At 38.4% G+C, this 16,283-nt stretch overlaps 1 protein-coding gene across 4 annotated transcripts in view; it reads left to right on the top strand.

Annotated features, from left to right (window-relative positions):
• LOC102084381 (transcription initiation factor TFIID subunit 4) overlaps nt 1–16,283 on the top strand; it is a 135,044-nt gene that overhangs the window by 50,192 nt on the left and 68,569 nt on the right. For all 4 annotated transcript variants that reach the window (XR_010465823.1, XR_010465822.1, XM_065028441.1 and 1 more), the window contains exons 11-12: nt 7,437–7,567; nt 9,095–9,220. Coding sequence is in view for 2 of the 4 variants with exons in the window: in XM_065028441.1 (XP_064884513.1) it covers nt 7,437–7,567; nt 9,095–9,220 (257 nt within the window). In the remaining 2 variants the exon portion in view is untranslated. The remainder of the gene's footprint in view (nt 1–7,436; nt 7,568–9,094; nt 9,221–16,283) is intronic.

The following is a 16,283-nucleotide window of genomic DNA, read 5'->3' as shown; positions in this document are numbered from 1 at the left end:
CTTTTGCCTGGGATCACTGGGTTATTTCACATGCCTAGGAATCTCTAATCCTAATCATCAGAGCTAGTGACCTGTTGTCTGGAATATCACTGTGTTTAACAAGCTTTTCCCTCAGTTTTTAATGTGTTAAGTCTGGGCTCTGGTAGCACCGCCAGCACAACCCCAAGGTACTTTGTACCCAAACAACCTCCCCAATTTTTCCCTTTGAGTTCCATCCCCCATTCTCTAGGTTAATACGTAAGATTGGGTTTTCCCCTTGGACAGCAAAATGGCTGCAGTATTGATGGATTATTTTTGTAGACTGAGGACACTGGTGTACAGGACATGTACCCAATCTCAAGTTCTACCTGATTGTGACAAGTCAATAGTGGCCATTTATGGCTCCTCAGGATGCCAAGGGCCCTTAGTGCATTGGAGTTGTTTTCCAGTTGTATTTAGTCAGCCTGATAATTAAGTGCTGTTGGTCAGTTTAGAATTATGAATACAATAATATTAGACAAAGCACCTGTTGCTTTCTGTTGATTTCATGACCTGCTTTCTGTAGAGAGCAGAAATGGTGCGTCTTAGGACATACAAATATTGTTTGTCTAGTTTTAGAAGGTGAACCGCTCTCCCCTTCCCCCTCATTTTCAACCGTCAGTCTTCGGAAAGTCCCTGTATAGTGTCAGTCTTGAACAGCGACTGCTTAGCTGATCAGAACTATAAAATCATCAGTTTCCCTTATGCTATAGAAATAGAGGAATGGAATTTATTAAAGAATTGCATAGTTTGGAAGGCTGCAGAAATCCAAGTAGTAGTTTTTCCTGATGGGGAAGGCTGCAGAGGGACTGAGGCAAGTGGAACTGGGGTGGTTCTGTGGGGTAAAAGAGGATGGGGTCTTGAGTCTAAAGTTGTAGGTGCAGTCCAAGGCACAGCCTGGGTCTTCCTGTGCTGTGGGAATGAGGTACGTAGGTAGATGTGATCAGATGCGTCTTTGTTGCATTATTTTAGATTTGATGCTGTTGAATGAGGTTACATGAAAGTTGAAACAAATAAAGACCCAGATTCAAGGGGGACGGATTCTGTGATTTGTTTCCATCTCGTAGTATGCAGGCCGGCTGTAACTGCAGAGGAGGCCTGGGCCTAGGAGTGCTGGTTCCACTTGCATCTTGGGCCAATATTTCATGCACAGAATTTAAAGTTTTAGAAAGTTGCTCCTGGTTTTGCGATGCTAGCAGAGTGTGCTTTCTGCAGTTCTGGTGGGCCTGTGATTAGGGCAAATAGGCACTAATTATGCATTCTCCCAAAGTTTCTGTTGAAGGACAAGACAAATTCAAGCCCTAAGTACATGCTGTTTAACTGTTTAAAAGCAGTTCTTCAAGGCTTTTTCTGTTTTAAGTGTACAAGTAAAGAGATTTTATACAGGCACTCAATAATTTATCACATCAATAGTCAAAGTCAGACCTAATGTTTTACAAATAATTTTTTAAATCTTTGATCTCAATCCTGTCAGTCCTCTTAAAGTATAAATTATTAAAGTAACTTTTTGATTCTTTGAAAGCCTATCTGGAAAGATAGTATTTTTCTTCTGCTTCTCAAATAGGGCAGTACTCTTCTTATGATTTATTTCAGTTTGTTTGATCAATAAAATATAATTAAACTTTTAAAGTGCAGCGAAGCCAGTACCTCTCTGATAGCGAAGCAGATGATAGCACTCTTCGGAATTGTCACTTCTTGGGACCTGAAAGTTTTCAGTGACAAGGTTTAGGTGCTTTTATGTCTATAAAAAACAGTCTTGTGCTACTGACACATATGCCAATATCAGAATAATATTGCTGAACGTTTTTTCCCTCAAGGTTTTTGGAACTTCTGTACAAGTTCGAACTTTATAGAAACTCTGTTGCAGTATCTCAAACTTTTAAATAGAATATAGTCTATTTGTAACAAAAATATTCTAACACTTATACTTCCTTTGCATGCTGTAGATCTTTACTAAATGCTGACTGAACCATTGTTTGCTATTAAAGCTTCCCAACGTGTAATTAAGAATGAATATGTAGGCAGGCTTTATTGTATTGTTCTGTAAGTGCTTGGCAGATCAGAAATTTGCTTAGTTTGGGGATATTAATTTGTGATCCCTCATATTTTTCATATAGGATAGTGTGACTCAACTGAGTGCTTTAGTAGCGTTTGATGCCTCTGAGGATCTTTTGAAACTGAGTCCTGCCACAAAGAATTGAAGTGTTTTTGCAATCAGTCATCAGTTCTTGCTGGTCTTGTATAGCTCTGGTATGGTAGAGATCTGGCAAGAACACTTGAATGAAGAACGTGACCTTAGTTATGTCTTTAAAAATATAGAAACTCAAATTCGAGTGGAGAGAGTGGTTAAAATTATAGCTTGGAGCATTGCTTTACTTCAGCTCCATTTTTGTTGTTATCCTTGATGATGTTTTTATCGTAGCTCTAGGAAAAGTTCAGAACTACATTGCTAAAGTAATTTTAAAGACTTGAAGCATATACTTGTTATCACAAATGTCTAAATTTAACAACTGTATTATTTAAAAACAAGCAACTTTTTTTTCAAATTACACGTTTCTTGATGTTTAACTTTTAAGTGTGTGGCTCCTTACTGCTCTAAATGCAGAATGTTGGTCACAAAACTACAAGTTAAGATGGTTGTTTTATCAGTCATGAAGGACATGAAGAAGATCACAAAGAAGTCAGAAACAGACGCTACTTTTTTTAACAAAAGACAGATGATAGCAGTCTATTGATAGAAATAAGTTAATTTTTCTGTTTTATCTTAATTTTCTCTTTGGGTTTTGTGTTTCTGTACATATCTAAGTGTATGTATTATGGCTTCTTATTGCAATGAATAGATGGCACAATTAAGTCCAGAATCCTAGGACCTAAATAAAAATATCTGTAGATGAAGCCACTGTCCAGTGACTTGGTTAGAGAGATGAATGATATACTGAGGATATTTGTGTTCTGTGATACAATTAAGTATGTGTAGTATTATAAAATACATGCCTACATACACATATCGTAAAACTATAAGCTGTATTTCCTTTTCCACGTCATCATCAGTCTAGGGAATCTTGCAAAGGGAAGACAAGCTTTTCTGTATTAAAACTGGGATTAATAATTATGCAGGCTAGAAGAATATCTCAAGAATTTCCTATTAAGATCAGCATTCTTTTCCTTTGATGGCAGACAGTATGCTTGTTATGAATGAGAGTGGATGGAAGTCAGGAGGAGGTGTAGCAGTGAAGAAAAAAAAATACTAAGACTTTTTAATATAGAAACATATGAAGTTTAACAGTTTCCAACATAGATTCAGTTTCTACTTGGCATTTTCTCTGAGTAGCAGAAAGCAAAAAAAAGACTATCTATAAAAAACTGTATCCCAACAGTTGGTTGATGGATCACTGAAGTGGTATGCGTGACTGTGAAAGTATAACTGGTCCAGCCTTTCCAAGTGTACGTGAGATTGTTGTTTGAGGAGCCCATTGGTAATTTTCCCATCATTGCCCCAAGTACATTCCAAGTATTTAATTAGTGTGCCAAATCTTCATGTAGTTCACAGCTCTGGAATGCACCCTGCTTCTGACATCCTATGCTAACAGGATTTTGACTAATGTAATTCAGAGCAGGGAAGGCATGATGATGCTTCCACACATGATGAATGTTGTGCATGACAAGTTGACTTTTAAAATATTTATCTTTTTGTCTTTTTGTAGTCTGGTTTCTTGACACTCATTCATTTTTGGGGCAATATGTTTTGTATTCTTTCTTCCTTAGCCCGTTTTCCAAAGAAAGCTGGCCTTAAGTGATCGAGCAGTCTATTCGCCTTCTCTTTCTCTTCCGGTAACTTCTGAATCCGTTGAAAAAGCAGTAGCTAGATGGTCCCTCTGTGCGTCCCAGTTGAGGGGGGAGGTCAACTGTTCTTTGCTTTGCGGTCTGGTTGGCTGGCAGTCAGCACTCCTGGCCAGGCTGGCCACGCAATCCTTGGGGGGAGCTGGCTGCCCAGCCAGACAGATGGACAAACATGCACTGGGAGACATGCTAGGGGTGACCCTGGATGTCTGAGGAAACTAAGGGTATTGTGCCAGAATAAGGAATATGAGCAGAGCTGGAGCTATGGAGGAAGACAGGGATCATAGAATCGCTCAGGTTGGAAGAGATCTTGAGTGGTCATCTAGTCCAACCTCTTGCTCAAAATTCAGACAAGGTAGCTTAGGGCGTTGTCTGGCTGAGTCTTAAAAACCGTAAGGTGAGAGAGTCTACACCTTCTTTGTGTGAAGTGTACCAGTACTTAATTGTCTTCATAATGAAGAATTCTTCCCTATATCTAGTCAGAACATCTGCTGTTTCAGTTTATGAATTTATTTCTCATTGTTGTTCCAGGCATCCTCAATGAAGAGTCTCACTTCATTTTCTCAATAACCTCCGCCCTAAGCCTTCTCTTCTCCAGAATAAAGAACCCTCAGGTTCTCCTCATTTAGGTCATATGCTCCAACCCAACTGTCTTGGTGACTTTTCCTTGGCCTCAAGTTTTGCTAAGTCTGTCTTGTACCAGGTGACCCAAAACTGACTGCAGTATTCTAGGTGTGGGCTGAGTGAAGAGGAATGATTGCTCCTCTTGTTGTTCTGGTTACTGTTGATCTACTAGTTTGCTGTTGATACAACCCACAGTGCTGAGTCCTGGTCAGCCTGCTGCCCACCAGGCTCTCAGGTGCTTTCCAGCAGTGCTGGTGGGCAGTCCCCAGCCCAGGTCACTGCAGACACTTGGTTCATCCCAGGTACCGCACTGCACATTCATCCTTCTTGCATTCCATGGAGCTCCTGCAGGCCCCGCTCATCATGTCCTGCTGGGTGGCAGCCCGTCCCTTGGCGCTGCTCTCTGTGGGGCCATCTGCGGATCTGATGGGGGTGCTTTGTGTCTCCCCTCCAGCTCACTGAGAAGAGACTAAAAAGGGCAAGTCCCAGGACAGACTCCTGAGGGACTCTGCTTGTCCCTGACCTCTGGGTAGTTTTCTGGACTTGAGAATATTGTGTCGAGGGATTTCAAGAGTAGAAAGTTACTTGGATATTGGAGAGGCTGATGAAGAGGATGTAGGACAAGAATCTTTAGAGACCAGGTATCTCAGGGAATGGTCCTGTGATTATGGATGAATTTCTGAAGAGTTGAGTAGGCAGAACAAGCCATATAATGGTTGAGTTTACTTAGATGTTAATAAGTGATAGTTCTTCATTATGAAAGGACTGTGTGTGTTCAGGGAAGCTGGGGAGCTGTAGTTACACTGCTGAAATTCAAAGAATTGTTAACAATTATTCATTCGTACACTTGCCTAGAATACTTGGTGGAATTTTCCATCTCACTGGCTTTTCTGGATACTAGTTAATTAAATTTCCCTTCTTACTTGCATCTTATCGTTTAGACTAGGGTTTTTTGAAAGCTTTGCTTACACATGTTTGCTTAATAAATGGTACATGCTCAAATAGGTCTTGATATTGCAAGTCTGACTTTCACAAATAGCTCCTACCAATATGAATAGTCCTACTGACTTCAAGGACTTAATTTGCATGAGTAACAGTTGCAGCATTGGGATTTTAATGCATATGTCTGCTTTCCATTACACATTCAGCTTTCAGCAACTTTAGTGGAGTTCCATCTCTATTACAGAAGACAAATTAGGCACCAAGAAAGATTTTAATTTTTTTTAAAGCGCTAAAGCGAAAGTCACTTTAAAAGCACATATATGTGTTGCTAAAATCCTTAAGGTAACGTACAATGTGGAGTCAGTGATGGCTTCAGTGACTTTAAGAGATAACTTCAAAGAATCATTAAAAAAATTAATATCGGAAATGTATGGCATGCAGAATTCAGCTCTGGAAAGTGTGGGAATGATGTGCTGTAGTGATGTAATAAAATATGCATTTAAATAGACACCGCAGATCAAAAAAAAAATACATATAAGTAAAAAAGGCAGGGCTGCGGGAACACGGGCTGCTGGCGGCGCCGAGCGCCCGCCCCACAGCCGCTGCTCCGTGCGCTGGATCCTCGGCCCTTAGCGCTCCCGCCGCAGTGCCCCCTGCCGGCGGTGGCGGGGCCCGCCCGCGCCGTGATTGAACGGCCCCAGCCCGGCCCTGACAGAAGCCCAGGGTGATGCTGAGCGCTGCCAGCTCGCCTCAGATCACAGCGCTGGAGTAACAGAAGTATACATCCATGTGAGACCACTGCTCACTTCTTCGGCTTCATTTTTTAGACGTGTGATGGTTTCTTGCTCTTGAATTTGGCCAGGAAAAGATAGGAATGCCTCGCCAAAGAAATCCTCGTTCTTAAGCCTCTCAGGTTTGTATTTGCTCGGGGACTCCTCCCGCAAACCAAGATTGCCTTTGTAATTAGCTGTTCAGGAAACACTTTCTAAAATGTTCTCAAACAGCTTTCCTGTGGTGTTTTGCGTACCCGCCAACCTATCACAAAAAAAACATTCACAAGCATTTTGAAAAGACTTGTGTTCATTCCATGAAAAACTGATTCAGCGTAATGAAAGTATTTACTCTTTTTTGGTGGGTCAAAATCCATTAATACATACAAAATGCAACCACTGATTTTTTTTTTAATATATAAAAAGTAGATATCTGTGTTTGTGTGTACACAGTTTTCTATCCAGAAAACTGTCCCGCTGGGACTACTCATATATATGTCTTTCTGGGACTACAGATTAGACTATTATGTATATTTTTATATCTACAAATTTACATCTGACGCTTAGCAATTATTTTGATGAATTTAAGAATTCTGTAGTGTTACTCATGTTCTTGTTCATGTAGCTTAGCTTTTTTTATTTTAATATATCAATACGTTTTGCTGTAGAGTGTTTGCTTGTCCTATGAACTCAGCAAATAACTACAAATTTGTCTTTTAGCATAGTTTGGGGGACAACTGGTGTTTTTATATAACTGTTTAGATATGACTTTATTTTCTTATATTCAGTTAATAGGGTTTTTTTCTGAAGACTTTTTATCATCAGTAGTAAGCCAACAGCGTATGCTAAACTATGCAACAGCGTGTTTTGTGCTGCAGCCTCATCTCATTGACACTGAAATTCATCTGCACAAATGATTCTGAAAATAAAGGAATTATTTTTTCTCATCTGCAACAATTGAGAACTCAAATTATCTCCTACTCTTATGCTTTGTTTTAATATATTAGGATAAACTGCAGTAAAGTTCTTAAATGCTTTCTAAGTTGTAGAAAAACGCTCTGACTTCTCTTTCAAACTTCAAAGTGTAGTCATGCTTCTTTTCAAAGGGTCATGAATGCATCACCAAAGCTCCATAAATAGCCCCTTGTGGATTTCTTACACGAAAGTTAAGTTATTACTTTATGTTCTTTAGAGCGTTTTTTTATGGCTAATTCTGTTTTGTTTTGTTTTTTTTTGCTTTAGCTAAAAAACTAGGAATTACTGATGTACCAACTGAGGTGGTTACTTTTATTTCCCATGCAACACAAAACAGATTAAGAACAGTGATAGAGAAAGTAACAGTGATAACCCAGCACCGAATGGAATCCTACAAAGTAAGTGTGCAAAGAAAGGTATTGTATGTTACAGAACTGTGCAGTGCGATGCTGGTTTTTATTAGCACGTGGTAGGTGTTTTGCGTTTGTTCTGTATGCAAAGCGGGTTTTAATCGCAGGTTTGTCTACCTGAGCAAATAAGAAGTGGTGGGGTGATGGCACTGCTTGCTGGATCTGTCTTCCTCCTCTGGTAGAACTGGTGTGTAGAACTATGATTTCATCCATCTGTGCTAAAGTGTCTAGCGTGGAGCATCTGTTAAGCTATTTCTGCTCATGGACTGTGAATAAGATTGTTAACTCTTGATGTCTCCTTCTTTGACCAAGGTGGCCATTTATTGGATCAAAATTGCTTCAATACATAGGAATCTATAATAACTTTACATGTCCTTGGCTGTGAGAAATACTAATATTTTACAAAACCTACCACTTTGTCTTAAACCAGCAGCTAAAGAATTCAGCTGTAAATTCTTCACTGTAATTAAGAAGTGATTAACAACTCAAGACAAAATGCTACTCTGAGTCTATTGTTAGTGATTGTGTTATTGAAGAAAATTGAAACAATGTAGATATCTTAAACCAGGGGGAAAATTAAATAAGAATCTGCAGAACAGTTTGAAATTCAAATAAATCAAAACATCTTTGTTGGTAAATATGAAATATCTTTCTGGATAAAAGTAGGGTGCTAATAGTTGTTAAACTGGTGTAAAAGGAAGATGACAATAAGCATAGTTGTGTGTTGTATCTAAGCTGTATTTGGATTTCTTTAGTGGATGTGTATATCGAGTAGCTCTGGTTTGGGTTGGTTTTGTTTTCTCTGAGTTAAAGCTTCGACACACATCTTTGGACTGTACCTTTGCCCACCTGTTTCCCAAACCTGACTCACAGTTGGATATGTGGTATTTGCAAGAGAAAATATGTTTGGGATCTGTGACCAGAATAAATGACAGTAATAGAAAAGTTGATTTTAAAAAAATAAAGGCTACTATGCCTGTTTATTACCTACAGTTAATGCCTTTCTTTGCAATTGATGGATATATTCTGTCATATTGGACTAAATGGAAAATCTTGTTTCTTTCCAGTGTCCTTCATCGGCTTCAGCAGTGCTCAGTCCCTCCTTTTTCCCTAGGATGGTGTCTGAGAAGACACCACTTTGCTTAGTCTGTGTCAAGCCAAAGATGCATTAGAAATATCTTGACAGATTCTTAGAAAAAAAAATAGCATTGTCTCTGATTGAACTGTTGCATTTTCATTGTCTTCTGTCTATTTCTTGGTTAATGGTTTTCTTTGATTTCGTAGCGTTGTAGTCAAAATAGAAAATATTGAGCAGATAAATGAAATTTGCTCCGATATTGAACAATCAGATTCTAACTGTGTTATTAACCATAGACTGGCTTTATTCTCCTGAGCTTAAAAAAAAATTGTTAGTATGGTGGAAAGATTTTTAATGTGTAATACCTATAGTCTTCTTTAAATACAGGGTCTTGATGAAAAAGCATGTTCTTGTATAACACGGTTCTTATTTTACAGGATGATGAATGGTACGAGCAAGCTACAGATGTCCGATCGCAGTTAAAGTTTTTTGAACAGTTGGAGCGTTTAGAAAAGCAAAGGAAAGATGAACAAGAGAGGGAAATTTTGCTAAAGGCTGCCAAGGTATCTGGTTTACTCTGTTTTTTTCAAATTACTTAACAATTCATAGTTTTCAAACAATTAATAAACTTCTTGAAATCTGTTTCATAAACACATTTTGGTTTTTAACTCATGCTGCCTTATTTATGGTGATCCAGACCTTACCTGACTGGAATGTTCCTGCATTTTCAAGATACATCTCTGAATGTGATGAGTTTTTGGGACTATAGGAGACAATGGCTAACATTTTCAAAGTAACTTGATGAAATAATTTTCACAATTGCCTTTGAAATTTAATAGATGCCAGGGTTACTGTGCCATTTGAAATTCATAGCCTAAGCTGCTGGTATTTAAACACAATTCAGTAAGTAGTTATGAATTTTTTTGAGGCTTTTTACTTCTTGAGTATCTAGACTTATTTTTTTTCTTCCTTTCGCCCCCCCAAAAAACAAACAAACCCATGTTTGTTGGTTTGTTCATTTGTTTGTTTTAGTTTAAATGCTTTGGTGTTCTAGTCACCTGTGTATAACTTCGTTGTTTAATTGATTCATGCCTGTCTTGCCTTTATTTAACTATCAGTTCTTCTGGACTTGTTCCTTTGTAACTTCAATTCCAGGTCCCTTTCCCCTATGCTGCTCTCTAACAGGTCATTCCCCAACTTATACTGGATCCTGGGGTTGTTCCTGCCCAGATGCAAGACTCTACACTTGCCCTTGTTATAGTTCATTACATTTTTCCCTGCCCAATTCTTCAGCTGGTTGTTTGGTTTTTTTTTAATGGACTTTGAGGAAGATACAGGAGCTTGTAGTCCTTAGTTCAAAACTGTTCCGCTGACTGTACAAAGCCTTACTCAGGCTGATCGGAGGTTGTGACCTCCTGTTGTCCCTTCCAACCTGAACTACTTCATAATTTGATGTTCTTTGGTTTGGGGGCTGTTTTTGTTTTAGTCTTGAATAGTATAAACTTCTGTGGAGTCAAAATTTAGGAAGTAAATACATGATCAACAAGTTTCCTATAGATTACAGAAAGCAAATTAAAGACTTTTACAACAAACAAGCATAAAAAAAGTCCTCTGCTTTACTTGAAGAAATTATCTTAATGAAAGTAACAAATGCATTAATCAACTTGTGAAGCTAGAAGAGCATCTTTAAAGCAAAATAGCAGTATTATTTGACTTGTTAAATGAGGTAATATTATAAAACCTTACATCCTGTGCCTGGGAAATACTTGAGAAATAGGAACTTCATACCACAAGCTTAAAAGAATAATGGCTGATAGTTGCATTCCAGTGAGATATTTTGGAGGAAGGCAAACTTGGCAGGAAAGGAGGAATCGTAAGGTGTGCTGTAGTAGCAATGCAACATACCATTTCTTTTTAATTAAAAACCTAAAAATTGGAAAGGCCAATACTGTTCCAGGAACTAGCACTATCTTGGACCTCAGGGATCTCTGCATCATACTGCACAATGTGTGCATACCAACCTAGAACGTATGGCCCGAAGCATTTCTCTAATTTACTTTCTAGTGATTCTTTTTCTAATAGAAGTGTTTGAAGACACATTGGTCCCCAGAACTGTGTCAGTCACCTCCTGCTGCTGGAACAGCTTGTGTTTCAAACGTCCAGAGAATGTGATGTGTCAAATACAGACGCTGTGCAGGGAGGGGCTGCCGCTGTCTGAATTTTTGTTACTTTGGGGTTATCTTCCTGATAGGTGAATAATAGGGTAAAATAATAATGGCACAAGGTATCATGTATATAACCACATATGCAGAATGCAGGCTCCTTGAAGGAAATATTTGGGACAGTCAGCTCTTTGCCCTTGTTTGTTTTCCCAGTAAGAACCCACTGGCTGTTGTTCCCACGTGTGTGCAGGAGCAGAGATCTCTTGAATCTGTCTTTGGTGGCTGCTGTGGGAAATCACAAGCAGAGCTAAGGAAGGTCTAAAGACTGCAGAAAGGTCAAAAGCCAGATTAAAATCACATGAGGAATTTACTTTTACATTTGACATGGTGTGTGTTGTGTGGGCTTTCTAAAAAAAAAAAAAGCAAAACCACAACCCAACAACAACAACCCAAAACAAAGAACCCACAAAGCATAGGTCTTGCTATAGTAAAGATATGATCCTTGCTACTTTCATAGCCATTTCCAAAACCTGGAAAACGCAGGTTGTGTGTGTCAGATTGAATGAGGTTCTGGTTCTGGGCTAAGAACGGAAATATTTCTGGCAGTAGGAGGAATAGGAGTTTATAGTTGAATTTTTGTTTAATATATGAATTGTTTTTTGGAGAGAGTGATGCTCTCTGTAGTAAAGAGGTACATCTTAGGATTGTATTTGTTTTCAGAAAATCAATTAATACTTCTGTGATATAAGCTATAATGAAGTGGATCATGTTAAAAATGCTGTGTTAATTCATCTGCTCAAGCTGGCTGAATACATGTTTATTATCAAATTAATGTTGAAAATTAATTTCCAATATATACATTCTATTAGTCCATTATTTTGAGTGTTCTGTATTAGTAGCATGAGCCTGGGGTCTTGAATACAACTATCACAGGAGTAAGATCTACTCTGTAAAAAGAATAATTGCATAAGTGAATGGAAAATTTATATTCAGCATTGTTTGCAAAGTTAATTAGTATTTATGGGTGATAGTGATTTTTATAGTGTTATAGGCTGAAGGGGTTTTTTATTGGAGAGAGATCATTGGAAATGGGCAATGCAGATTTGCTTAGACACACGTCCTGCCGATACTGGAAGGGGCTCCCTGGGAGCCAGCGCTGAGTTCAGTCGTCACGCCGGCTTAATCCTCGCCCTCTCTGCGGAGAGTACAGGGGGTGTAGCGCGGCGCGCTCTCTGAGCAGAAACTGATCACTCACTCCTGATGAGAGGAGAGCAAAGAGGCAATTAGTGTGCTGAGATAATTTTCTGAATTTTCAGAAAGTTGTCGCTTCAATTTCATTGATTTTAAAATAAATCCTTTCGTGGACCTGTACTCTTGCATTCCGCCTCACTGTGGTCGTAGCTCTGAATAGGGTTTTACCCTCAGCTATGCTGCTTTTAACTTTCACTTTTTATTAACAAAGCTAATGTGAAAGCAAAGTGTTTCATGTTGCCAATGTAATTTCTTTAATTAAAAGTGAAAGTTATAAGCTGGTACAGCCGTGGGTGAAGTTCTAATGTCATCAATGGGGAAAAATAGGTTTAAAATTGAAACTGTTGGCACAGCAGTGGCTCTCAATAATACAGCACCTGCAGTTGTGACTCTTAACTTTATTTAATGAAAAAGAGATGAATTTGAAGCATTAAAGACTCCCAGTATATGTATTGGGAAGGGGGAGTAGAGCTGTAAGTGCCTTAACTGGGATCAGATGTTGCTGAACGCAGGAGACAATCACGTTTGGGAAGAGAGACCCTGTGAGACGTTTTCTAAAAGAGGTTTAACAAGCCGAGACCTCAAAATTCTTTAAAATATTTTTTGTTAGTGGGACAAAATGTAACAGCACTGCAGTTTTGGCATTACAAATTATATCAAAATACTGAAGAATTATCATAATTAAAGTCCCACATCAGAAGGAGACTGAGGGGTGACCTCATTCATGTTTACAGATATACAAAGCGTGAGTGTCAGGAGGATGGAGCCAGGCTCTTCTCAGTGACAACCAATGATAAGACAAGGGGTAATGGGTTCAAACTGGAACACAAAAGGTTCCACTTAAATATGAGAAGAAACTTCTTCTCAGTGAGGGTGGCAGAGCCTGGCCCAGGCTGCCCAGGGGGGTTGTGGAGTCTCCTTCTGTGCAGACATTCCAACCCGCCTGGACACCTTCCTGTGTAACCTCATCTGGGTGTTCCTGCTCCATGGGGGGATTGCACTGGGTGAGCTTTCCAGGTCCCTGCCAATCCCTGACATTCTGGGATTCTGTGACTGTTCATCTGCCCTTTTGCATAGATGCACAGAGTATTCTCCAATTTTAAAAATAATTGTACCCTATTTTTAAGTATTACATGAGTTATTTTTAAAATACTGTTGCTTTCTGTTTTAAGATAATTCTATGAAATACAAAATCCCCTTCTTAAAACTACAGTTACACATCTAATAAGGTGTCTGTTTTTGTGGCATTCTTCATTAACACAAGCAAGGAGAAAAGCTGAGGTTTGGAACATTTGGGAGTTTGGTAACATGTAAATGAAACTCCATGTTTCTAATGTGTTTTGAATACACACATTTAACATACGCTGCTTTTCATACTTTCAAAGTCTAATATTTCCATAGACATAATATGATCTATGCAGTTTTCAGATAAATAAGATAGCAAGTTCTTTAACACAAAGCACTTTCATTCTTAACAATTAAAATATCAGGCTGTCTGGTCTAATAAAAGTGGTTTGTGTTTTGGAGAAATGTTAACAAACCTGGTTTGGTGAATAAGTTACCAGTAGGAGACAGCATTTAATGTATTTAAAAGTATGTTATCTGCTTAGGATCACTTCTAGGTTTCTCTAAAATTACTGTGGGAAGCTAGCTTCCTTCTAAAGGTGTTTATTCATCAACATGAAAATATATTACGTAAACCCAGCTTTCCTTATTTACAAATCTAGAAAAGAATGACTAGAATGGGAAAGGAGTTGTGATAAACTCCTTGAAAGAGCTGGAGGGTTCTGTGATTGCTGGGTGTTTCTGAAGCGTTAGAGGAAGGGGGTGTTGGTGCCTTAAAAATCTTGGAAAAAATGTTCACAATACAGATGAGAGGCAGGATATTAAGATTTGGGTGGGAAAGGAGAAAGGAAGAGAAACCCAAAAATATGAGATGACTTTGAAGAAAAATTTTTTAAAAATAGGAATGGTTAGTCAGTAGCTTGATGAAAGTAAGTGCAAAACACTAAAATAACTGGTGAGTAAAAATGGTGAGATACAGACCAGCACTACAAGAGCTGAGCAGCAGCAAAATCGTTCAAACTATTCAGAGGAAGGAAGAGATGTTCACATGTGGAATGGAGTGTAAAGAGAAACCAATGACATTTCTAAGCTTATCTAGGCATCTTTATTAAGCTTGACATTTTCGTTTCCTTATATTTACTTCAATCTGTGTTGCATCAGCACTGAAGAAGCCTTTTGTACTTTACATTAGATCGTAATGTGAAGAATTAGTAAAATAGTCAAAGTTTATGCTTGAGCACGTTTTGGTCTCCATATGCTGCTGATATTCCTGATGCTTCCTGATTTGCAAACTGACGTGGCAGTCAGCAGGAAGGTATTTTAGTCTTAGCAATCTGGTTTAAAAATATATTAAAACTTATCCAAACACAAAAAGAAACAGAAAATGACATTAAAATTCCTTAGTTTTATTAGTGTTACTAATACCAGTAATGACACATCCAGTATAAAGCTGGGATGCTGCTTGTTTGAAACGAGAGCAGCCTGAGCTCTTTGCAAATGCCACTTGCTGTAGGTTCAAGGAATAACCAGAAACTCATTGTGTTATTCTAAATGTAGAGGTAGTTCTACCTTCACCTTCAATCTGGGTTTATATATCTAACATCACCTGGTATTTTAAATCTTCATTATTGGAAAAAGTTCCCGTATTTAATATAAATCAGGAGTTGAGTACCTGTTTTTGATTGTCTGTTCATCGCGAGTGAGCTGGAGGTTTACACAGAGTAGAGCATCAGCTTTTCTTGCCTGCTTTGGGCCCTGCTTTTTCAGATTAGCCTGAACTCCAAATCTACTTTAATTTGCTCGGTTTCTGGAAAAAAAAAAAAAAACAAGGCCCAACTTTTAAATGTGTGATTTTTTTAATCTGCAACACTTTCAGAGTTTTTCCTTCACTTACGGAGCCCAGGTAATTACAACATTGCTTTGCATCTCTTGCTTTAATTTTTCTTACAGTGTCCCCAAACACAATGTAGATCTGGTATGTTTTCCAGGATTCTATCACTTTCTTGGAGAAACTTGGTAACAATATTAGAAGTCTCAGCTTGATTCTCCCAGGACACTCTGCTCTCTCCTTAGGCTGAAGTGCTTTTAACTTGTACTTTGCATTTGGCAAACAATTCGCCTTCATGCGGTAGTATAACAACACTTTGTATTTCTGTGCTGCTTTCACTGCGAGACTCAGAAGGCAAGAGAAGTTCATTGTACGTTTATAAATTTATCATCAAAACCCATGAAAGGGCTAAATATTATTTTCCTGACATTATACTGGAGAAACTGAGGTACACAGTGATTGAACTGTCATCACAAAACGACAGCAAGGACTTCATTCATGAACACCTACTGAAGTCCATCTCCTAGACAAGCGACTCATTCAATGTGTTGGTTGGTTGGTTGATTATTAACCTAATATATATAAATATAATCAAGTTCTTAGTAATTGCTCTACTGAATTAGAGTCCCAGCTCTACGACAGATCCACATATTTAATGAAATGCCTTTTTTTTCTTCAAAAAGTAACTAGATCAAATTATCTACCATTCTTCTTTTTGTCAGGCTGCAGCAGTTAGAAGGAGTTTCAGTCTGCATTAAGTTGGAGTTTCTTTCTTGGTTGGCACAACTACAACATGGGAGTCTAATTTGGTGATTAGTTACCAACAGATTTAAATTTCTCATTACTCCAGACACCATCCTGTCAAACCACCTTTCATGCTGACAGGCACAAAATCACTAGAAGGTGGTGGTGGAAGATGAAGCTCATGTGCACAGTGGAAGAGTCAAGCACGTCATCCAAAAATCTTATAGTTGTTGAATTTGGCCATGCTTTGTCATCACTGTTTTACGTATGGGCTATATTAGCTGAAAAAATAATCCCAGTTTAAAAACAGAACAAATCCAACAACAACCCCAAACCAATGGGGAAAAGGATAGAAAATTCAGTGTCATTGATGCCCTGTCAAGCTCTCTCCAGGTGCACCAACAATATTACATGTACCCTTACCCCTGAAACTTGTCTCCCTTTGGTTTTCTTCATGGATTTTAAACTTCTGAACACAATATGTTATGAAAAATTCAGACAACAGGAAAAAATCTGAGCATATATAAGTTTGAAAGCAAATATTCTTTCAAGTTTCAGGTCTGTCTTCAGTATAGA

This window comes from Columba livia, chromosome 13, assembly GCF_036013475.1.
Source record: "Columba livia isolate bColLiv1 breed racing homer chromosome 13, bColLiv1.pat.W.v2, whole genome shotgun sequence".
Taxonomy (NCBI): domain Eukaryota; kingdom Metazoa; phylum Chordata; class Aves; order Columbiformes; family Columbidae; genus Columba; species Columba livia.
Note: the sequence above shows the minus strand (reverse complement) of the source record. Positions and strands in the feature narration are given on the sequence as shown.